Source organism: Dermacentor albipictus, chromosome 1 (genome assembly GCF_038994185.2).
Source record: "Dermacentor albipictus isolate Rhodes 1998 colony chromosome 1, USDA_Dalb.pri_finalv2, whole genome shotgun sequence".
NCBI lineage: Eukaryota > Metazoa > Arthropoda > Arachnida > Ixodida > Ixodidae > Dermacentor > Dermacentor albipictus.
This window is the reverse complement of record NC_091821.1, coordinates 361,899,896-361,924,521: the sequence shown is the minus strand read 5'-3', so window position 1 is coordinate 361,924,521 and position 24,626 is coordinate 361,899,896. Positions and strand designations below refer to the sequence as shown.

General features: G+C 43.8%; 2 protein-coding genes across 3 annotated transcripts in view; one reads left to right on the top strand and one right to left on the bottom strand.

Annotated features, from left to right (window-relative positions):
• Positions 1 to 1,366: 1,366 nt before the first annotated feature.
• Positions 1,367 to 4,052, bottom strand: LOC135911291 (uncharacterized). Its single transcript, XM_065443487.2, has 2 exons — positions 3,631 to 4,052; positions 1,367 to 3,142 (listed from the first exon to the last, which is right to left on the bottom strand). The coding sequence occupies exons 1-2, from the start codon at positions 3,884 to 3,886 to the stop codon at positions 1,899 to 1,901; spliced, it is 1,500 nt and encodes a 499-aa protein (XP_065299559.1). The 5' UTR covers positions 3,887 to 4,052; the 3' UTR covers positions 1,367 to 1,898.
• A 324-nt stretch (positions 4,053 to 4,376) lies between these two features.
• Positions 4,377 to 24,626, top strand: part of ssp6 (short spindle 6) — a 31,129-nt gene continuing 10,879 nt past the window's right edge. The window contains exons 1-4 of one of the 2 annotated variants that reach the window (XM_065443484.2): positions 4,377 to 4,674; positions 11,907 to 12,026; positions 14,290 to 14,392; positions 19,892 to 20,052. In XM_065443484.2, the coding sequence (XP_065299556.1) occupies positions 4,549 to 4,674; positions 11,907 to 12,026; positions 14,290 to 14,392; positions 19,892 to 20,052 (510 nt within the window). In that variant the 5' untranslated portion in view covers positions 4,377 to 4,548. The remainder of the gene's footprint in view (positions 4,675 to 11,906; positions 12,027 to 14,289; positions 14,393 to 19,891; positions 20,053 to 24,626) is intronic. The other variant, XM_065443485.2, reaches the window with a different exon arrangement.

Here is a 24,626-nt window from a genome sequence, read left to right as displayed (position 1 = left end):
TTGCCCTCTGCATAGTTCAGTGCAAAAAATGTGGCCTGCAGCATCGTCCAATCGGCTGTTGTCGTAGCGCATGTGTACAAGTGCACTGTGAGCAAGAGCTTCCTCATTTGGCAAAGGTGCAAATTCGGCACTCTCTCTTCTGCGCACCTAAACTGTAGGTCAGCATGATGCCGCCCAGCCAAGTTACCTAACATGTGATGCACTCCAGTGTAGGAGATCTGACATGCGATAGGACATGTTCTATGTCTGTACTAGCCGCATCAAAGCACTCCTAATGACACGGGTCAAACTGGCTGCATCGTGGCACTAGACAGTAGAGCATCTACTTTTCGACAGCATAGCGTAATTGCACTGCACGGGGCACATGCCCGCGTCACGCGGGACCATATCCACGATTTAGGCAGCAATTTTTAACACCTAGGGTAGCAGATTCAGCCACAGCATTCAACAGCTCTAACCTTTACCAAGTGTTGAAACAATCCAAACACATAAATTGCTTTCCTGCAGTACTGAAGCAGAACATGGTCATTCTGCTCTGTCATCATCTCTTGGGAAACTCTAGCTCTGCTCATAAACTAGCCAATACCACAATTCCTTTAAATTTCATGCAGGCCTGTCATCTTGAGTTGTGCAAGCATGCTTTCTCCTATATCTCCTCATTCACGAGAGGGAAGTGCAAGAACTAACGTATCCAAAAAGAAAGTGATCCACATCCCTACCTCACGGTTTGAGCACTGCACAGCCCTTTCCCAAGAGCAAATGTTTGAGCCACACAAGATTCTCTACAGCAGGGGCTTAGTTGCCAAGCCTTTCGTTCTGCATTTCCTTCACTGTAGTGCACAGATTGCTGCTCACGATAGAGAAAAGAGGTTCACCCGAAACTATGCCACAATAATCCCTCTCCTAATTCCGTAGGTAATTACCTGAAAGGCAGTACACAAATGGTAAAAAATATTGCACAGCATACACACTGCCTTCCATCTAAGGTAAAAGCTATTTGACGCTTGGATAACCCATGTCACACAGTACACAAAGAACATGTTTGCGTGCAGCATATTGCAGGTCACCAGTATGTCATGGCATCCCTGGATAAAGCAAGAATCCCTTACTTGCACCGATTCTTTAAAAAAAAATATGCCTGAACAGTGCAGGAAAGATTTGCACATATCTGCTGCTGCACAGCAGGCATATATCCAGCTGACTGGTAGCCGACAATGCATCAAATGATTTAAGTAAATGCCCAGAGTCTTTGCTTAGAACGAATAGAGGCAAACATACATTCATATGAAAAAGCACCTTGGTACCAGAGCAGGTGCATTCCCTATAATCATTAGTGCGGTGTGAGCTAACAACAAACAGAAAACAATTGTTTTCAGGAAGCAACTATATTTTACAGTCAAAGGAACAAAAATGCGGCATAAATGAAGGAGAGGTAGAAAAGAAGAAAGAAACTTGCAGCGATAAGTTGCATTCCTAGCAACTTAATAGTTCAAAAGCTATTGATACACTGCAACTCAACATATATATTGCATATCACTTTGATCTACCGGTTGAATGTACAATCTGGAACTACTCCAGCTTGAAACACAGGACATACTTCACTAAAAGTGTGCAGGCTGCTGCACACATGACCAGAGCTGAAATTTATCCAAGTTATTGCGCACAACTGTGATTCTGAAAAGCTAGTGCCGTGAAGGGCAATACTTGCAAACTTTAAGGACATGGTAGCAAAGGTACTGCATTAGGAGAACTACTGTACAGCTTAAAGGTAGCTCTGCTTCCACAAGCTTGAAACAGGATTTACATCTTGATAAGGTATCTCTCGACTCAATGTCAGCAACTCCTCCAATGCAACACTTGGTAAAGGCAGCTGTGCACCCCCCAGCAATGCACTCCATTCATTCACTCTGCTTTGAATATAGATGGTCCTGCCTATGCATCTTGCTCTTCTTCTCTGTGACAACTGCACTTTGGCACTCCGATGAGTCCTGGCATCGGGGCTCCGCACCAGCACTATCAAAACGAACTTCTTCCATTGCACCACAGTCCACAGACTCCCTACTAACCATGCCAAAGTCAAGAAAATGGGTGAGGCCCCGGATCTCCATTTCCAGGCGGTTTAACTTGTCATCACTTCCAGAATACATGTTGATCTTTTTGTGCAGCTCACAGATTGCTTCCAAGACACTCTTCTTTGCCTGGCTAACTGGTCCTGAATGGTTACCACTAGTAGAGTCACTAATTGAGCAAAGCCTCCTCACTGATTCAAAGTCCCTTGTGACATCGCACTTCAACAGGCTCTGCTGAGTGCTGCTTCCTCTTGCTTCACTACCTCTAACAGAAGGAAATATCAAGTTTTTCCTGCTTTGCTCAGTGGTTCCAGGATTGCTCAAAATGAAGACACCATTCTGAGAAGTGGGAACCAGGGACGTGAATACCAATGGTGCACCATTCTGCTGGCTGAAGACAAGAGGTGCCAATGGAAGCTGGCTGCCGCTCTGGAAGGCAATAGTGGGAAGACCAACAACATTTTCATTTCCTGCAGAAGCATGGTTGGAGGACTCGCCTATGCCTTCATCCACATCATATGAACAACTACTGGATGATTCGGATGGCGGTTCTAGCTTCATGTCTTTTGTGCATGGTGTAACAGGTCCCTCTTTCTGAAGCCGGGCCAATGTAGTTCCAAGGTCACGCCTGGCAATATTGTTGAGGTCCTTCCGGGTGATCAGGTGTATCTTCTGAAGCTCCCTCCCAAGAGTTTTCTTCACATTCTTGAGCACAGTCTCACTAGGTAGGCCTTGAGCAAGTTGCTGTGCAATGACTTGCTTCTCCTCTTTGTTCAACCGCAAGTGGCCTAGGTCTATGTCATGCCCATAATGTTGCTTCTGGTAGACAATAGAGACAACGCCTGTTTGGGTGTCCTGAATGGCGGTAATTGTTGCCATGCAATGTGCATTAATTTTGCAGCTACCTTGAGACTTCAGCCGCCTCCGGCCTTTGCCTCTTGGAATGTAAATGCCAGACCGATGGCACACATACCATCGTTTGATGCGACCACCGTACATTGGTTTCCCACTAGAGCTTGCGACAAAGCACACTTTCTCCCTCTTCTCTTCATTCTGCTTCCAGCGAAAGAAATCTGAAAAACAGATTGTTATCAAATCCTTGATCAATATATTATGACAATGCAGAGTCAATCAGCGAAAACATTTGCATAAATTGAATATTACAGGAATAATATAAATAAAAGGGCAAGGAGAGAAATGTATGATGGGAAAGTCCTATTGACAAGGCCCTTTACCATGGAAGAGAGAGGGTGCCTGGTTAGTTGCAATGACTGATCGTTCAGTTGACTGACTGTCAGTTAAATTGTAAGGATTTGTTTCGCCAGAAATAATAAACACTTAACTATAAGCGTAACTCTTGCAATGAATATTCCTAGTACATCAAAGAGAAAGCACACCTTCGCCAGCTGCAAAACCCTACAGTTAGACCACCCTGAAGGGTAATTGCATCCTCCAGCTTGTATTTTGGTCAAAAGCACTCTGTCGCTTCCAACAAACAATTTATTGCTTAACCATGAACCGCGTTGAATGAAAGAACAGTTCCCTCCCAAGAATTTCTTACCCTGCAAGGAGCGAAACCGTCGTTGTTCGTACTTGTACTCAAATTTGTGCACCTCGATTAGGTGTCTGAGAAGCTGTTCGCGTTGATTATATCTGACATTATGACACTGGTCACATTTGAAGCTACCCCAAGACATTGGTATAGAATGAACTTCACTGTTGTGACGCGCCAGGCTGCACCTCCTTATGAACGCCTTGTTGCACGTTTCACAAGTGTAACGCGGACACGTCACTTGATTTGGGCTCATATTTTCCATCTGTTCAAAACCGCACACTTCCCGTCGAATAAACAATGCGCGTTTGGCTAGTTTGGCCGTAGGTGTCGACCCTTTTCTGCGTTATAACCCGCGTTATCACGTCGCACGCCTCCATGTCGCAGGCAATGTTGCTGATACCACTGATAGGCTACCACTGACACCTGCTGTTTTGAGCGGTGTGACCGAGATGTGGCCAATATGTTTCAAGCTTAGGCTATGTTCGTATTTTTTCTTGGAATATTTATCAAAATTATTCATATTTCCGTCCAAGAAAACCATATATTAAAAAAAACAAATAGCTACACAAAGTTAGCACAAATAACCCACAAAAAGTGAATGAAAAACAATTTTATAAATATAAACGTAAGCACTTATAAAAAATTTAATGTAAAACTTAAACAAATTTTATTATTACAAATTTTAAAAAAATGAAGCTTCTTGACATCGCCACTTGTGGCGCTCTATGCGAAAGCTGCGTGCATAAACGCATAAACATTCGCTCTATGATTCGCTCATCAAAGAGCCGTATGGAGCTGTATCGCTCAGGCGGCCGTGTTTGGTGTAGCTAGGCGACAGCCGACGGGCGTCGGAAACATATTGGGGGTTGGGATGACGCTGTGCGAAGCAATGTCATATACGTTGGGTTGCTAAACGCGCGCACAATGCTTGTTGGCGGCGGTATGTCGTCGCCTAAAGTGAGCAAGAAACATGGCAAGCGTCACCACCACCATCGGCGACACCACCATCACGGGCACAGCAGTGTGCTCGCCAGCCTTGAAACGTCTCAGGTAAGTGCGGCAAAAGGGGAGGCGTAAACACATCACTTGTTTCGTTTAATTCTCTAAGCACTGCTTAGCGAAGTTCTTGAAAGTCTTTGACGCCTTAGCGTTCGTAAACTCGCTCGTCCGATCGTGAAAGAATCGATCATTTCCCTTTTACAGGAATCTGTCCGAGGTGATTGTACCCTGAATTTGCGAATCTTACGTGGTAGTTTATTGTGTTCTATCATTTCCGAAATATACTGATGAAAGGACCACTTAATATTTGACGCGTTCTCAGGTCGGCCCAAAGCCGTGTCACCACCATAGTGAGTTTGCATGGTATTGGTTTACCGCAGTTTCTCGGCGTTGTCGGCGCTACATCAACATCTGCTCTTATAACGCACAGAAACGGCATATTTCGGCCGAATGACGTGGAGCTTCTTCACAGCCAAACTGTTGCGAGCGGCCGCTGTCCGTTTTTTTTTTTTTTATTTGTCACACTGGGGCAAAAACGCTGTTCGTCGTTCCTCACGCTTCGCTTGCGTCCAAGGCCGCATCTCGACCAGAGTGGTTTCAATACGCGCGCATTCGCGTGCAGGCGAAAATGACTGCAGAGACAAAAAGCGCTTGGCTATCCGCCAAAAAAAGCGCTGCTGCTTGGGCTAATCGCTGGCGCGCTGGAGATAATTAGGTAGGCGGCGAGCGTGGATGGGGCAATCGCGAAGCAAGAGCTCTGCACGACAACGCACTGGCGGATTGAGCGTTGCACCTTGACCTGGCCGCTTGCGAGTCGTCGTTATGGTGTCCCAAGTAGCACATGCACAGGTATACCTAGAAACTTACTGGGTTCTTTGCCCGCTACAGTAGCGCGTGCGTTTGGGGGGTCGTCTTGAGCGGCTGACGCACGCGCGCGATAGCGCTGTCGTAATCCGATCCCCCCGAAGTTGGCGTGGTATCGCTGTGGAATTACGTTGTATACAGGCAGTGTTGCCTGGCTGATAGGAAGGGTAAGGGAGTGCGTCTTTGTTGGCAGTAAGTTGTGTGGCCCTGGCATCAAGACGCTGGAGAATAGCCAGTGAGAACTGGCCTTGCGTTGTGGTCATGTGCCGAGAATCTGTTTCCACTATTAGCACTTGCCTCTAGAGCTAGCTTCCTGATGCGATTTTGCATTCAATGAATGTGCGGCCGGCAGAAAGTGAGCGCGGGGCATAATTTTTGCTTGTGTGCCACCTCAGCTTACACTCGCCAAGGTCCGTAACAAAAATGCACCAAGGTTAATTTCACTGAACCTTGGCAGGCTTTACAAGGCCTTGCGAAGATTTTTGTGCTACATGTAAAAGCTTTTGCATTGCTTACGGAATATTCAGTAGCTGTACTACACCGGCCGTTCCCTTAGCTTGTCCTGAATACATTACAGCTGACAGCAGTTGCCAGCTAGACATCGACAACAATAAAGAAACGTAAATGTTCACTTAAGCTTCTGACAGTGTTAGTTATGTAGCCATCTTGACAGTTTCGGGCACATTCAGTGGCCATATACTTGCACAAGCATGCACTGCATAGAGTTTCTAAATAAATACCCTAGAAGGAAATGTGGCTCTAGTGTCTACGGAGGGGGCTCTCATGAGTGTTGCCTCAACCTACATGGGAATGATGCGAAGTATAGGCGTCCGATTGACTTCGATCTTTAGACTAGTGGCGTTTGCTTGCGGCGCAGTAAACGAAGCTATACTCAAATATTATAGCGTAAAATCTAATTTTATTTCTGCAGTATGTTATACAATGTACAACACTTTACATAAACTTTGTATGACTTTGAGATGGAAGCATGCTTTACTATCGTTTATCACCAGGCAATGCATTCTTGTGTGATTCTGTTCCCAATTTAACGCCAGAGAATAATTATTTATTTATTTTTGCAACAGCAATAACAACTGTGCATGTACTCATATAAATATACTCGTCAAGTATTTATGGAAGTAGAAATGTTGTATTGTGAGGTAGTGTTGCGCCCTTGAGAGTAATGTTACAAGTGTCATCAACTACGACGCCTGCTCGCTGCAAAGGCGAGACTTTTCTCGCAGACGACAGGTACTTATGAATTCTCTCACTTTTTCGAAAGGCTGCGTATGCTGTCACGATTGCTTAACGTCTTCAAGTACATTTAAGTACATCTGCTGCAGTGCTAGCTAGGACGCTTGTGGCCTCCTACGAGTATGCTTCATTATATTTTATATTGACGTACTGCTTTCGAGGCATTATGGCATGGCTTTACACTTACCCATTTTACGCCGCTAGACTACAGCCATGAAGCAGCAACTTTTCCTACCACAAGTTAGTTTGTGTTCTCAAAGTCCTAGAACATGCATTTCAATGAGCACTTAAACGAGCAATGCACAATGAATCCCTCAATAAAATTTGATTGTCAAGCCACTAGAAGTACAACTGTATATGCCTTATTTCAGTAGTGCCTTCTTTTTCCTTTTCTGAAGTTTCATAATGCACATAACGCTACAGCGGCAACCTAACAGACTTAACAAACCAAAGTCCAAATGATCAAAACATGTTCTTTCAACATTTACGATGCTGTCGCTTTCTCGTCAGGGCTTTTACACCACACTGCGACACAAACATTGGCCCAGCGCACTATCGCCACTTCGAGCAACATAACAAAGGCAAAGAGCTTTGCGTTGCGCTGTCCCACTGCAGGTTATAGCAATTGCGCTTGGAATAAAACCAAACCTGCCAAAAAATACTTGTAGACTAGTTCACCACTCAACAGAATGCCAATCCAAAGCCTGCACTTCCCATCATTTCCATGATGGTTGAACGATCACAGCGCCACATTTCCCTCTAGTTATACTAATATGAATCTCTATGGTGCACTGCATTTGCGGCATGGTGTTCTTACTACGATTAGGCTGCTTAGTTTTGTACAGGGTCAGTTAACCGTGAATGAACAACACACTTGGTAACAAACTCCTTAAGCGGATCTAGACGATCTCAGCTCGTTGCAAGTGATCATCACTTGAGCCTACCTCATCGTGTGTGTTTCACCTCGTCCGCGATAGCCTGTGATGCGTGCAGGATGACAGTTTCTTTTTATTAAAGCGAAGCTTGCTATGTGTTACTGATTCGTCTGTGAGCGCCGAAAAGGCACTGCAGGAAAGCCAACTTACACATCTGCTTAGTACACTACAGCTTACATTCGCAGTACTGCGCCAGCATCGACTGGCCGGCTGGTCAGTGCCTGATAACGGCGCGAAGCGACGAGCTCAGCAAGAGTAGCACATGTGCACAAAGTTCACTGGAAGCGCAAGTTGCATCTGCTAGGTATGACCCTATTGTGATTAACTGAGCTTCCCTGCTTATCGGCGACAGCAAGTGCATGTGAAGACAGGCTCGTCTTAGGATCTGGAAAATACAATCCTAAACAAGCAATGAAATCGCATATGCATAGTATTGGGTCGCTCAGCATTTCTTGGGTTCGTTCTGTGGTCGTTGGCTTTAGACTTTGACTTTGATTCAGTTTGCATTAGGGGAAAGCTTTGCGTTCAACCATCTTTCTTTAAGAAAGGGGCTTTGGTTTTTTTTCTTTCATGACATAGCTGACATAGACATTCTGTCATCACTTTTATCTATTAAGATTTTCTAGACGAGATAGTGGTAAGCGTTCCTTGTAGGCTGGAGTCATCCTATCAGCATTAAATTTGCTTGCTGTCAAAACAAACATGACATCTTCCATACAATGTGAAACTAGGCTACGACCCGCCATAGTGGTTTAGTGGCTATGGGCTTGTGCTGCTAAGCACTAGGTTGCGGGAACAAATCCTGGCTGCGGCGACCACATTTCGATGGGGGTCAAATGCAAAAACACCTGCGTCCTGTTCATTGGGTACATGTTAAAGATCCCCTGGTGATCAAAATTAATCCAGAGTCCTTCACTATATCATGCCTCACAACCAGATTGTGGTTTTGACACATAAAACCTCAGAATTCAATACAAAGTAGGCCACGTTACTATCTGTGAGATGATTATAGTCAAAGTTACAAAGATATTCAGTATTCATCGCGCTAATAACTAAACCTGAATAGTTTTCATCGCAATGAAACTATGCATGACAGTGAGTGAGAATGCCATTGTCGTGAGCACTACCACACTGGGCCATGATTTTGTAGTGATACCTCTTCTTTATGCTAAAGCCTGCAGGTGCTTTTCACATTCATAAAGGCTCAAGCGACATGTCTGTCTTTCTTTTTTTCATCTTCTTTGCACTGCCCCCAACCATGAAGAATGCTTATTATTTAAGGGCATGGATCACCCAGTTCCATACTTAGAATATTGTGGGAAAAAAAAATTGGAGGACGCTTAAGCTTCGCCTTCAAGAGTGGAACGCGACAGCGTTCCTGTCGACACGCCAAGGTGTGTAAGACAATGGGCTACGGCGCAGCGACTACGCGCCCCGCATCGGACGCAGGGAGTGTCGAGCAACGCAGCGTTCGGCGCGGCAATGAAATGTGCGCCTGAGCAAGCGACGCACGCCTGAGCGTTAGAAACAGCTCGTTTCTAAGGCAACACCGCATTCACTAGAGGCGCTTTTGTACCGCTTTGAAGCATCGAATTCGTGGCTCAGTGGTAGCGTCTCCGTCTCACACACCGGAGACCCTGGTTCGAGTCCCACCCAGCAAATCTTGCAAGTTGTTTTTTATTCATGAAGTGCCTGCTGGTATTTATCGCTCACGGCCAACGCCGCCGACAACGACGCCGACGACACCGGCTTTTCTGCGACACGAGCTCCTTAACGCTGTCGCGTTAATACATCATTGTTTTGAATGACAGTAGTAAAAGTCGTAGTATTCCCTTATGCTCTGCCCTGGGCAGAGCATTGAATGCCACCACTCAAGAATGCAAAAAGGGCTGAAAGGCATAGCTACAATATAGGGTGTTGTGCCACACTACGTGCACCACGCGGCTACTACAAGGCGACGGGAGCTGCGATACTACATGCACCACGTGCATATCAGCGAGGTGATGGGAGCTCCCCCTTCTCTGTGATGAATCAAGAATTTGACACAGGAGGCGACTTCGAGAAGCGTCCAGCCATCTCTGTGATGAATTGGGAATTCGACGCGCGCAATGTCATCACCCTGCCCCACCTGGTTCCTGCCGACGCGAAGTCGCCAAACTGGTTCCTACCCACGAGGGGTCGCCAAAGGAATTTAATGGAAAACCGGCCCATTGTAAAGAGAGAGTCGCCCCCAGTCGGTCTGATGTGTTCTTGCAGCTACATATGTGCTATCAGCCACTATCTGCAAATATTGTATAAAGTTTTTAGTTTCTTCTTCGTCTGCGGAAAGAGTCAGTTTTTCGTCCTCCACCCCGAAGTCACAACATGGGGCCCTGCCATTAGACTCCAGTAGCTTGTGCGACAGCTTTGAGAGAATACAACTTTTGCCACTGTCACTCAGAACAATGGTGCTTTTTTTTTTCCCCCACAATATTCCAAGTATGGAAGTGGGTGATCCATGCCCATAAATAAATAGTGTTTTTCATGGTTGGAGGCAGTGCAAAGAAAGATGAAAAAAGCGAAACGACAGACATGGGGTGCAGGGGGAAGGGTAGATGAACTTGCAACTAAAGGTTTATGGTGGAAAAATATATATATATATAACATAACATGATTCCTATTCCAAATAATCAGCAGGAAAAAAAACTGCAAGAAAAGCAATGGCTGACTTTCTCTCCTTGAACTACACAAAACAAGTAGACAAGTACAATTGCAGGCTAAATAGGCACATCTATCTGATTAGTACTAATTATACACACGTGTGCCATCAATCAAATCTTGCAGATCAAAGTTCAAAGAGAAGATATTGTTGTCAGCCATTGCTTTGCTTGCCACTTTTTGAAGCTGATTATTTTACTTTCAGTTGCTATTTCGTCATGTTTGACATTTTGCTTTCTTCATCTTTGTCCCTTGCACTGCCCCCAACCATGAATCTAAAGCAACTTTCTCAATTCTCTGCTCTACAAATTCAATATTTTTTGCCGTGCAAGATTTCAAGTCATATTTCTGGATTCTGAGCATGTTATTGAAGTATTTTATGCCATAAATGAGCAACAGTGGCATTTCTTTTTTAGCAAGCCCCTAGGTTACTAACTTTATAAGATGCCCAGCCAAGTAATCTGATGGTGAGAAGCATAGCTATAGACAAGCTGTGGTTTCCTTGGTCAATTGGAGAAATGCAGGTGAATAAATGAACAAAAATTGTATTTTCATTATGTCCACTGTTGGGAAATGAAACTATCTTGTTTTGTGGAAGGTTATCAAGTGTGAGCATGGCTGCTTAAAAAGGCCAATGTTTCGATGCAGGCATTTGTGCCTGAGCCATGCTGCGTAGATGCTGTGACATTTTGTGCACTGACATGTTCATGCTGTCTAATAATATCTTCTGATTACCTTTATGATGACTGATGCATGACAGCAGGCAGACTCTATTCTGCAAAATACCATGGGAAAGTTATAATGATCAAACCTGAAGTCCACATGTTCTTTTAATCGAAATTCCAGATGTGTGCATTTGACTCTTATTTTCAGCTATTTTGAGTGACTGTGGTGCACAAGTAATTGAGGGCTGTGGAATGTCTTTGAGAAAGAACTAGTGGATGTGATATTTTACATCTGGCTGACAGTGCATGCTGTTAATACAAAGGTGCCACTGCCATGCTGTATAGCTGCAGGCTCAGCTCTTCCACGGCCTGTTCCACTGCTACTTTTCCAGAAACTTCATCCTTATTTTTATGTCAACACTTTTGCACTTTTCACACAAAGAATCTTGCTTGATTTAATTGACTTCGATGTCTATGGAGCCCCTTCATTATATTGAAAGCACTGAAGGCATAGTTCTACTTGTAGTTGGTTTATGTATACCTGAGTAATTAAACAAACGGTATGAACATTGTAGTGTAAAGAAAACGACAAATACTCATTTGTAATTTGATTTGTCCTGCTGTAAGCACTGTCTCTTTTTTTTAATTGCCCAAGTTGGCTTAACCTATGCACAGCTCCATGACACGGAACGAGCATAAGTTGCAAAACATAAGAGTGCACATCCATACATGGTGCTTGTTACCTCCAAAACTATCCTATCTCTCGGCCTTTGTATTTTCACTGGTTTCTTGACTTTAGTATATTCCACTTGCATTTTCCTACTTGCTCGCGCTAGCACTTAAAAAACAAATGGCCTCAACATTTCAGCACCAAATCCTGGAGAGGGTGAAAAATGACAGGGTGATAGTGACCGGCCCGGACGAAGACCGTCGCCGGAGAACCATCATCGTGGAAAGACGCAAGGGCTCCTTTGGATTTACACTGCAGGTCGGACTTCTTGTATTATGCCATCTTCATAAAAAAGTATTTGGCTTTGTGAGTTTGGTGCATATGGCAGAATTTATATGGACCTGTCATTGAAGAGAGTGAATTAACTACAGCCTTTACATAAATTCAGAATATTTTTAATGCATGTCTGCTCTTGTACAGCTTTATGCTAGTGTAAATTAGTTGTCTACAGAACTTGTCATATGCAGGTCACATTGTGTCCGCATCATTTTTGACACCTTTGTTCTGAGAACTAGCTAATCTCCCTGTCTTTCCGTCTGTTCCTCCTGATACCTTTGCACTCATGATTTGCAGAAAGTTCGCAGATTGTGGTTTTGTAAGCAGCATATGAAGAAAAGACTACTGTACCCGTATTGTGCATTGGTCACATTGTGATATCTTTAGATACTATATGGTTACAAAAAGCGTAGAAGACATCCTTTTTTTTTTACATTCGCCTAACAATTTTTCAGCAAACATTGACTAACTTTCCAGCATGTGGCAACCTGCCTGCGTACCTTGGCAGTGCTATTTGCAGGCAAGTCGCAAAAACACTAAATGTACTCATGCCTGACACCTGTAGAGGTGAAGTGGCATTTGAAGTGTGCCACTCACTAGCACACACAGTATGTAGTATTAAAATCTAGAACCCCTCTATTCACTGGTTGAAAAGCATGAAAAAATAAAGGGGGGGGGGCAGTGTCATATTTGCGATGACACCAAGCATTGTTCATGCTTCGATGAAGCAAAAAGGAGACAAAGGCTCAATAGTTTGCAGAAAGGCAGTTTTCTATATTTGTGAGACACGATTAGATCCTTTGCAGCCAGATTGTCACGCAAGCTGTGCTACTATGGAATGCAGGGTGGTTGCTACCTTTTCATTTAAGTAAGGCAAATTTGTGGTTAAAACAAAGGTATAGAACAATCTTGTGATGTGCAGCACGCAATGTGTGCAAGATTTTGTTTGAAATTACTGATATAGGAAAATGAAATCAAAAGCAATTTGACAGAAATTTTCTTAAATTTTCATCCAGAAAAAGAAAGTGGTTGGAAAATGGAATACTTCTTCTAATAAAAGCAGCAATGTTAGATGTTAGATTATTTCGTACCTACAAACACGACTTAGGAAATCGTTTCCCATTAAGTAACTTCAACCTTCTTGCACAAGCTATTTTCATTGGAATACAATATTCAGGGGAAATTGAGGCGACACCAAGCATTGCACTGAAAATGTCAGTTAGCAGCAGTGTGCACCTTTGTCATTTCCTCTTCTCTTTCTCAGTTTGTGTGCAAGGAGGTTTAAATTGCCCCATAAAGATAAAGCAGTTACAATTCATATCTTGATGTTCAAAACTGGCAGCGTGTGTGTTTATTGTTCAAAATCTATGTATACAGTAGTACGTTACAGCGACATTCCATCCTATTACTGTGACAATGGCCTGTGCATTTCTACAGTCGGACGAGTGAGGAGGCCTCAGCACTGATGTAGCCAAGTTCCCTAGTTAAAACAAATTCACGCCTAGGCTTCTTCCATTTGCTAGGTTAATCAAGTCTCAATCTTCATGTGAGCCCCCCCCCCCCCCTTTTCTTATTTTGTAAATTTAAAAGATGCTGTGCCATCTGTAAAAAATAAAGCGCACTTTAAGAGATTTGTTACAGAGATCCCATCCCCTTTTGTGCTGTTTTTTGGAACTGTTTTATGAGTTATCTTTTGTGCGTTAATTGCACTTGCACTATATATTTGCACTATATGTGTGCACATATGTTTATGTTCAGTCTTGGGAAAAGGGTTTGACAGTTGTCTGTTAAGGCACATCCACATTAACGGGAAAAACTTGCAGGCCCAGTCAGAATGGTGTGAGTGGCAAATTTTACATAAAGTGGCAGGAACGCTCAGCAACTGCTTGAAAGGATATGAGACCCATTTTTGCGGTAGCCACAAAACAAACACCCAATCATAAGCGAGTCACAAAGTTGTGTGACCCACAACAGGGTGATCTATGTTTACTGCTCTCAAGACACCAAGGAAGGCCAAGTGGGTAAAAGCATGCACTTTCTGAAGAAGTCTTGAAGGGAACGAGGGACATTGCGCGGTACCACATGGCTGCCATGTCCCACAAAACGGGGATCAGTGCGACCTTCACGGCTAGTGTATGCCTCATGTGAACTCCCTGAGAGTGCTGCATGTGTTTTTCCGACTAATGTGAATATGTCTTTAGTAAAGTTACAGCATTGGTGACATGAACAATATTGCCCGTTGCAGACGTATGGCATCCACCACAAGCGAGATGGAGAAATTGAACTCATCACATATGTTGACTATGTCGAGTATGATGGGCCAGCCTTCCGTGCAGGGATGCGTCCAGGTGAGAGTTCCAATTTTCACTTTGGTATTAGTCAAACTATGCTATATTAAACAACCACCCATGATCGAAAAAGTTCCCAACTCCCGGTATTAAGTAATATTCAGCTGTTTCCTGACCTGCCAATTTATAGCAGTCTGCTTCAAGTGTGCAACAACACACAAAGCGCCCAAGCGGACTTCTCAAATGTACTGTGCCCTTCCCTAAGTGTGTGAGGGTTTGAAGTTTTCCAAATTGGAAGACACGTATGTGTTTTCAGCAAAGAAAAGGAAGTGGTAATGGTTTACAGCCAACCTTTGTGTTTTTTTTCAGTCATAGGTTGGTGTGCTTTCATTGGGTAGAATCTAATTTCTCTTAGTGGCATGCTCGATGAATCCTGGCAAAATCTATTAAGTGTCGAGTTGCTGTTATCGGACTTTAAAGGGGCACTAAAAGTTACCAGAAAGTCAAGTTAAAGTGATAAAGCAATGCTCTAGAACGTCTAAGGCGTTAATATAATCATGAACAGAGCTTTAGTAACTGAGAAATTGAGGTAAATGCACGACACGATTTGAGACCCCCCAGCGACATTCCGGTACTAGCCCAATGACGAAAGCACTCCTCATCATAATTTATGTCGCTAGTACTCAACTACTCGTATTAAAAAGATCATTTCATTAGATTATAAGACGGAAGAAAATGCTACTTGTCTACTTCAATTCGATTCTAAGAAAAAAAATAACATTTTGACGTTACCCTTGAGTAGTATGGGTGATCAAAAGGCTTCGTTTTCACTCGACTCTGCACGCTCGACTTTGCGCCGCGCGTGCTTCGGAGTTTCAGTTGTTTTTTTATTGCATCGTGCTGCGTTGGTCCTGCTGGCTCGCGAAACTCGCATTTGGAACAAGCAGAGAGAATGGCACGTCCATGTGATGCCGTGGGATGCGCGAATTGTCCACGGAACTTGGCCAAGGGTAGTTGCAGTGGCGAATCCAACGTTACTTATCACTGTGTGCCAACGAGTGAACCTTTCCGTTCAATGTGGTTAAGTGCCGTACCTCTGCCACAGTGCGCTGGCAAAGAGCCGACAAATCTCATAGTGTGCTAGCTGCACTTTCGTCCAGAGGATTATGAGTTCAACGCCGACTTAGTGAAGTCGTGTGAAGTGCCTTTCAAAGCAGGCCGTCGTCGTAGTAGTGCGCAACGACGGCGGCAGCGCGAGCCCTCAACAGCAGGTCATGTTCATCAGTGCTTAAATCACTGAACTCGAGCCCAGCATCGCAAGCTAGTGTGTCGTTGTCAGGATCATCTATTACAACGAGCGTCGAAGTTGGCGTCATAAAATAAAGAACCAGCTTATCGTGGTGCGCTTTCCCTTCCGCTAGCCACCATAGTTCCGCTTTCGCGCTGCTGTCAGCTCTGTCTCGGCTCTGTTTCTGGCCGCGCGTTCATGTTACCCAGATAAGTCCTCGACAACGAAAGCTACTGAAGAGGCTCTTCCATGTCAGCATTGTGGAAAGACTTTGATAAGCTCATCAACCAGCAGCAATTTTCACTTGTTAGTGGCAGTAATTTTCACTGTCACAAGCACAGGTTGATACCTGCCGCTACTGGACACTATAGTGCAGGCACGTACCCAAGATATTTTTTCGGGGGGGGCCCACCACCTCCATCATCATCATCATAATCATCATCATCACATTCATCATCATCCTGTTTTATGTCCACTGCAGGACGAAGGCCTCTCCCTGCGATCTCCATTTACCCCTATCCTGCGCCAACCGATTCCAACTAGCGCCCGCGAATTTCCTAATTTCATCGCTCCACTTAGTGTTTTGTCGTACTCGATTGCGTTTTGCTTCTCTTGGTACCCATTCTGTAACCCTAATGGTCCAGCGGTTATCTAACCGGCGCATTACATGACCTGCCCAGCTGCATTTTTTCCTCTTGATGTCAATTAGAATATCGTCTATGCCCGTTCGCTCTCTGATCCAAACCGCTCTCTTTCTCTCTCTTTGCGCGGTCCTTAACTCATTCTCAAGTCTCTGCCCCATATGTCCGCACTGGCAAAATGCACTGATTGCACACCTTACTTTTCAATAATAATGGTAAGCTTCCAGTCAGGAGCTGGCAATGTCTGCCGTATGCGATCCAACCTATTTTTATTCTTCTGTGAATTTCCTGCTCATAATCAGGGTTCCATGTGATTAATTGACCTAGGTAAACGTACTCCTTCACAGTCTCTAGTGGCCGACTAGCGATCCTGATCTCTTGTTCCTTTGCCTGGCTATTTATCATTATCGTCATCTTCTGCATATTAATATTCAACCCCACTCTTACACTCTCTCTGTTAAGGTCTCCAATCATTTGTTGTAACTCGTCTGCATTGTTGTTGAATAGAACAATGTCATCGGCAAACCGAAGGTTGCTGAGATATTTGCCGTCGATCTTTACTCCTAAGCCTTCCCAGTTTAATAGCTTGACTTCTTCTAAGCACGCAGTGAATAGCTTTGGAGAAATTGTGTCTCCCTGTCTGACCCATTTCCCTATAGGTATCTCCCTGCTTTTCTTGTGTAGAATTAAGGTAGCTGTAGAACCTCTGTATATATTCTTAAGCGAAGGACGAGCCAGTAAGACGAGAAACTATTTACAGATTATATTTACAACAACGGTTGCAGCGCTGACCGGTTAGATTCACAGCGCGAGCACAGTTCGTTCTTCCTCCTCTTTTCTGGAGTGATGGCGCCCACGCACCTCGTTCAAACAAACAAATACCAAACACATGTAGCAATATTTTTCAAGCTTTTTACGTAAGCGTTCTGTAGTCCTTGATTACGTAGTGCCTCTAGACTGCTGGTATCTCTACTGAATCATATGAATTTTCGTAATCTATATAAGCCACATAGAGAGGCTTATTGTACTCTGCAGATTTCGCGATAACCTAATTGATGACATGGATGTGATCCATTGTAAGGTATCTCTTCCTGAAGCCAGCCTGTTCGCTTGGTTGACAAAATCCAGTGTTGCCCTTATTCTATTGGACATTATTTTGGTAAATATCTTATATAATACTGGGAGCAAGCTAATGGTCCTATTTTTTCCATTCTTTAACGTCGCCTTTTTTGTGGATTAGTAAAATGTCTGCATTCTTCTAGTTTTCTGGGACCCTTGCAGTCGGTATACACTTCGTATAAAGAGCCGCCAGTTTTCTAAGCAATATGTCTCCTCCATGTTTGATTCAATGGACTGTTATTCCACCTTCTCCTCCCGCTCTTCATCGTTCCATGTCTTGCAGGGCCCTTCTGACTTCATCGCTAGTTATAGGAGAGTTTCCGTATCCTGTTCATTACTGTTTTCAAGTGAGGTATCGGGACTCCTCTGGGTACTGTATACAGGTCAGCTTTGAATTTTTCCGCTGCTTTTACTGTATCTTCGAGATTCCTTATGATATTATCCCTCTTATCTTTTAGTGCATACGTCATGGTTTGTCGTATGCCAGGTTTCTTTTTTACTGATGTCAGGCCGCGTTCATTTTTTTACGGCTTCTTCAGTCTTTCACAAGTTATAGTTTCGAATATCAGTTATTTTCGTCATGTGAATCAGTTTGACAGTTCCACGAATTGCGTAACGCTCTGCGGCCGCCAGTCCCATACAAACGCGTAGAGCGCAGGACTCTGCGATTCTAGACGTACTGCGCTCACCGAGAAAGGTTAGAAAAACACCCACATAAGCACAGCAGAGAAGTGGCTGCGTGAGGCGGTTCGACAGATAACTGTAGAAGCGTCATTCAAAGCAAGTAATTTTTCTCCACTTCCGACGGCGTTTTCTCTACTTCCTTTTTAAATAAAAAGATGTTGATCCATAAATATTCTCATAAACAACGGTTAACATTTTTATTATTCGCTTTTGCTTGCAGTTTGGTTGTTGCGCGTTGGCTCTCTCCCTTAGTAGATCGCTTAATTTCTCCAACTCCTTGCGATTTTTATTTCCGGTTTCCAATTTTGCACGAAAAGTACTATACAATTAAGAAAAAAAAAGACGAGGTAACTGGCGACAGTCATCTTGCTTATGGGTTTAAGGGTTATTGGGTTATTGCAGGGTTTCATGATGGACGCTCTTTCACATCATTTTATTTCCCACCTTATCTAACCCGTATCACGTGTATATGGTTCCGGGCATCTGCCAGCGTCGCGGCAAGCCGTAACTCAAGGAAATAATGAAGCAAAGGGAAAAGTTAAACGCAATTGGTGTTTTCTCCGGCCGCAACTCGTTCCATGAGAGTACATACCAGCTGAGTAACAGCCGCATCCCTCTCCTGGTCCCAGGATCAGCCTAAACAAAGAAGGTTGATCTAACAAAAGCAACAGCTATGCGCGTGACGGTTGAATAGATGGTGACAACTGAGCGCATCTCGAGTTAATCGCGCGGGTGCGGAATCTATGAGAAAACTGTCCTTCACATTACAAGAAATGCCGATAACTACCGCCATCTAAAAGGAGTGAAAAAGGCAGCATAATGCTGACCGATGAACAGCTGCCAAGTCTCAACATTAATCTGGCGGTGCTTTAGGAATGTGTGAGGAGTGGTGGCGTGGGCGGGGAAGGGGGGGGGGGGGGGGGTATGTCACTTGATTTCGGGGGGGGCCCGGGCCCCCCCGGGCCCCCCCCTGGGTACGTGCCTGCTATAGTGTATCCAGTGAACAGCTCTTTTCGTTGTCGGAAAAATTGTGAAATGCAGGAGGGTGGTTGCTGCTCCTCGAGCATGTCAAGCAGCTATCCTTCCTTCATGACATTAAATAACTGCAGTTATGGTGCTGTCAAGTAAAAGTGTTGTACTGGAGAATTAGTATTTCAAAAAAGCTTTTGTTTTTGCAAAACCAATAGTGTTTGTATTTGAAGAATATTCAGTTGGATTCACATTTGGCTTTCATTATTTGAATTGGCATTGAAATTGAAGACTTGATATTTGCCCCCTTCTACGTCTTAAGTATATTATTTGGCCTTGGTTCTCGATTTTTTTTTTTTTTGCTGGCATAATGAATATTCCAGTTAAATGTAGCAATGCCCATTGAGGAGTGTCAAATTACTGTGCAGTATAAGAGCAAGAAAAGGTAACAATAAAATATTTTTTTTACTCTGCAAGTACACATCACATGCACTGCTGAGTAACGGAAGCATTGCTACACTGTCAGAATTGGCACCAGCAAGAACAATTAAACTATATTTAAGTACCAGGGTATCCAAATATCCATGCATATAAGGCGAAAGACACTGCTGCTGTAGCGTGTTGTGGCCACCTGTGTATTCAGAGTGCTGATGACTGCTTTTCTCCCACAAAATAGTTCAGAAGGCTTTTGCCTCAGGTCTGTGGCAATAATTGTTCCTCTTCTACACACATGTTGAACAGCCGTACACCTCACTGCTTCAGCTGTTGGCCTGTCTTTGTGGCTTTACCAAGTGAGCACTGCCTTGTCTGTTCATAATGTGCAGTGCTGCAGTATAACATAGGATGGTGTGTGTGCAGGAGACGTGATCCTTTCGATAAACGGGCATGACATGGAGCATGTGGATCACAAGAGCCTCGTGCGCTTCATCCAAGGTTGTGCCTCCACCATGCGTATGGTAGTGCTCTTTGAAGACTGCGTGCACAAGGTGGAGCTGCACATCCGTTACCTGCGCCTGCAAGTATGTATCATTGGTTGCCAGAAGCTGGGGGCTCTGTCAAGAGGAATTTCCTGTCACTTCACTTGTTCATAAATGTTTCACAAGGGGAACCAGACTAGGAGGGGAGGAATGATGTTCCGTGTTAACAGCTATGAAGTCTTCAAATCGGATGAGAATGAAGCGCCAAGGTTACTCCTGGGTGGAGCGAAATGTAGTAGAGATCCTTAGCGACATTAGAGTTGTTCAGTAGTTCTTACTCATTTGGGAACGTGATGTGAGTTTCTTAGTGCCGAAGACTGCCACCATAAGTTTGGTACCTAAAGTAAGATAATGGCATTTTCATTTATTTATTTATTTATTTATTTATTTATTTATTTATTTATTTACCCGCCGTGGTTGCTCAGTGGCTATGGTGTGTCTCATCAGAGACGTGCGCGTCTCTGATGAGACACACTTGTTCTGTGGACACACCACTTACAGAATAGTGACCTAAACTAAAAAGAGAAAAATTGTAGATCCTACATCAAGTGATTATGATGATGGTGATGACCAAAAATTTAGAAGTGGCGTCCCCTGGAGTGTTTTGTCAGCCAAGGAAGTACATGCATGGCCTTCGAGACTGGAGGATGACACGCACTCTCTATTGATAGCATGCACCTTCCAGATTTGGACGTTATCAAGTAGGCCTCTGGAAGCCTGGCCAAGCCAGTAGAAAATCCAACATGATAGTTTTTGTGGTCAGGTAGTCTTCCAGGATGAACAATTTAGTCCGGATATTCAAACTTTGGGGCCTAAATTCAACCAAAAGACCGGTTGAGAAAATGCAGTAGCTCTATGGGAACCCTCGCAGTACACTTATCAAGTCTGGAATATTCAACGTCTGAATTTTTGGAGTCCGAAAAATCTGTCGGCGGCTGTATGTAGATTCTCCCTTCAGTACGCACAAGAATTAATTACACTGGAGCTAGCGTCAGCAGTTACAATTTGAAACCACTTTGCTCTGAAAATCTTTTCATTATCTTCAGTTTTGTTCCCGGCTTTTTCCCACATAGAGCTGCAAGCATCTGTTAAAAACGTCATCTAATGAATAAATTGTGCTGTGAAAAATCTTTCAAAACAGTGCCTGGCAGGTTCCGATCACCTGCCATTTCTAAACTGTACGAGCGCAGCCGCCAGCTTGTGATACGTTTTTCTATCATTGGGGCACAAGTAGATTCTGCATACGATAACAAAGCATTCTACAGTCAACAACCGATGTTCATGATGCCAGATTTTTCAGACATGCCCGATAATTCAGATGCCTTCGTGGCACCGCCACAGTGCCCTTTAGGACTACTCAATCTATATGAATGGCTGAAATTTCAGATGCAAAAACCCTTCACCGTCCGATTTTACAGACTTTTTTTGTCATGACCACAGGTCCAAAACTGCATTTATCAAAACCACCACCACCACCATTTTGAGTATCTCACGGCCTCGAACAGGTGCTACGCATGCAGATCCACTGGCAGCCTTGGCCACCACCGTGGCAATGCCAGGCCTACCTACTTCGATGTTTGCTACCAAGGTTCTTGCTGTTCTGTGCCATATTTTGTATTGGAACAAATTGCTGCTGTTAGCAGTGGCGCCAACTCCGCTTTTTTAATCCTCGCCAATGGCTTCGAAGCTCGGAAAGCGCGCAACACCTTGCAGAATGCCAGGTTCCGAAAGTCAGTTTCACCTCCATACACCATTGTTATGCGGTGAAGCACACGAAGAATGAAAAGAGGCAATTGTCACTGGACGCAGTATGTATTCCTTAGTTACACACGCTTGCACCTGCCATCCCCTGTCACAATATGAGCACCGCTATGCCTATTAGATCTACTGGTAGACCTTCAGAGCTATTTCGGACATGCCTGTGAAGATTTGAGCCCTTGTGGGCAGTAAAAGGTATGCATTTGTTTGAGACTGCCCTATTTTTCTATGTTTTCGTGGCCTCGAGGGAATCTGAAAAATCTGATGTTGACTATAGTCAGCTGAAAGCACATACTACCTCAGCATGCTGACATTCTTGTAGAGGTCCTGTGGTTACAGCTGCAGCATCAGCCATACACGCACTGAAAGTCACAAAGTTGCGTTTTCTATGTAGTGTTGGCTGAAAAAGTATGAAGTTCCAAGGATGGAACACCATCACAATCCGTGGTCTCTCGATAATGCCATAATAACCGCCAAAACTTTGTAACTTTGCATCGCAGTGATGCGTCGGGGTGCATTCTCACAGACACCGACTGCATGTATATCAACAGCCACAATAAGACGGCAACCTGTGAGCTGTCACGAGTCAAAATAGGCATAATGCATGCGTTTCAATGTGGTGCCGCATGTAAAACTGTACAGTAACAAGACTGTGCGCCAGCTTTCTCAGAGGCTGCTGCCGCCATAATGCCTATCCCTGAAGCACGCTGGAAACATGCCTTGAAATCGTGGTTACCCTAGCATAGTTGAAAGAAAGTGACTTTCGTCGCGCTTTCTGAAGTCTGCGTGTGGCTCTAGCTCATCTTGCTGGTCGTATCTTCGTCAGGGTTGGTCTGGAGCACCCAGTCCCTGCAAAAAAAGTTCCAGTGCCTGCAAAAATCAGTGATTGGTGCAATTGTTGGATGCCAACATAAAAAGAAAGAAGGAGGGGAGAAGATTCGTCGACACTGTGCTGAAAGCTATTTCATGGTTTGTTTATGGAGGTTGTTGGGAAATGTCTGTCCAACAAATCTGGAAAACTACAACTAGTTGAGTGGAGCCATGGATTGCGCAAGCAGCATATACCATCTGCACCGACACATGAACAAGGCAGATAAAGACTCGTAGGTCAGATTTGATTCTGTGATTTCTACGCGTTTGTTGACACGTACGTTGGTAATCAAATGAATTTTTTAAAATTATTTTTTCCGTTGGTTTTAGGTGCTGTAATACATACTTTTGTATGCCTTTCAGTTATTTACACATGCTGCAAGTTGTAAACACTACAAGGTGACCCTCAAGAGAAGACATGGCCTTTGGACGTTGTCGCAGTTTCGTGGTTTTTTGCATACATGCTACTCATGATGCAATAAAACGCAGCATTTGTAGCAGCATATGTTTTTATGGACGGAGAAATTTAAAGCATATGCAACTACTGTGAAATGCCTTGTCAAGGAGCTATGATACGACAGCATGGTATCCGACATGTCGCACCATACGTACGATCATTAGTTCGCAGTCCGTTTGTGCCGGCTGTCACACATATTTTTCTCAGTGAATTAAGTGTCTTATTTCAAGGTTTCTTTCTTCTGCTGCAAAACGTGTTTGCTTATCAGGCTTTAAATATGCTTATCAGCATATTTAAGACTTTGACTAGGAATTGACTAGGAATAAACTGCATTGTCAATTTGTTTTCAAGGCGTTACTGCACGATAAGCATCATTTAAACAGTTTGTCTTTCTTTATGTATAATTTTTTTCCTGCACAGAAAAGTCAGTGTAAGTAAGTAAGGAAGTGTCATGTAACTTGCAAGATACACGAAGATGGAGTGGCATTTGTCTATCTGAATCTTTTTTGTTGCATTGGGAGATGCAGCTGCTTTCTGATTTATTCCATGATATGATTTAATGGCATGTGTATGCAGACTGCCCAAAATTTTACTCAGCCAGGATCGCACAAACTTAGCCTCACGGTTTGGTCCAAGTCTGAGTGAGCTGATTCTTGAGTGAGTTTGCCAACCATGTTTACTGTGCATGACGTTGAAGTCGTGACTTGTGTGGTGCACAAGGCAAGCAAACATTGCATAGGAGTCCATGTCGCATTGGATGAAAATAAGGACAATTGTAAACATTGCAGTTTGTTTACAAAATTTAATTGATCGTTGCATGAAAACTTTGATTCTTGTTGATTCCAACAAGCACATTAGATCTGCGTCATATTTTTTGCCGATACTGCTGGCTACTTCGGCCATTATTGGGTGGCCACATTTCGAACATTTCAACACAAAGTTGAATAAATGACTGTAGTGCAATACATTTTTAAAAAATGGCTACAAAACTGCAAGTACAACAATCGGAACACGATACAAACACATGCGCATTACAGTATGCATACGAATGCTAAATATATGTACAGACGAAATCGCACCTCTGCCTTGTTGGCTGCCATCTTTTGAAAAATAAAGAAAGCACAGGCCAACACTGTAATTGGACCATGCAATGTCATGCCGCTTACCAGTTCCTTGAGCTATAGGAACAACATACATGGGACCTAGCAGTTACCACAAGGTAGCAGCTGCAGATGCTGGCGCACTCAGCAGCCAGTAACTCAACCACTCTAGACAAGTGTGTTCAGTTTTACTTGTATTTAGGCACACTTTTATTGTCTATATCTGAAAGCTTTAATGTGGTCTTCTCAAAGCGTTCACAGTATCTAGATCCTTACAAAGGTAAACAGTTTCATTCCATTGTTGTTCATGAAGAAATCTCGCATAAAAGCCTTTGTCACTATTCAGCACTTTCCCTCAGAACACTAGGTAGTATGCTAGCGATGTTCATGCAGCTTTTCATCAGCAGGAAAACAGAATGTCTCCTCTGTTT

Excerpts from the sequence above, each read along its gene's own strand:
- LOC135911291 (XM_065443487.2), bottom strand. The coding sequence starts at position 3,886 with ATGGAAAATATGAGCCCAAATCAAGTGACGTGTCCGCGTTACACTTGT. Across the intron at positions 3,143-3,630 it reads ACGGTTTCGCTCCTTGCAGG|ATTTCTTTCGCTGGAAGCAG; the intron begins GTAAGAAATTCT and ends TCTGTTTTTCAG.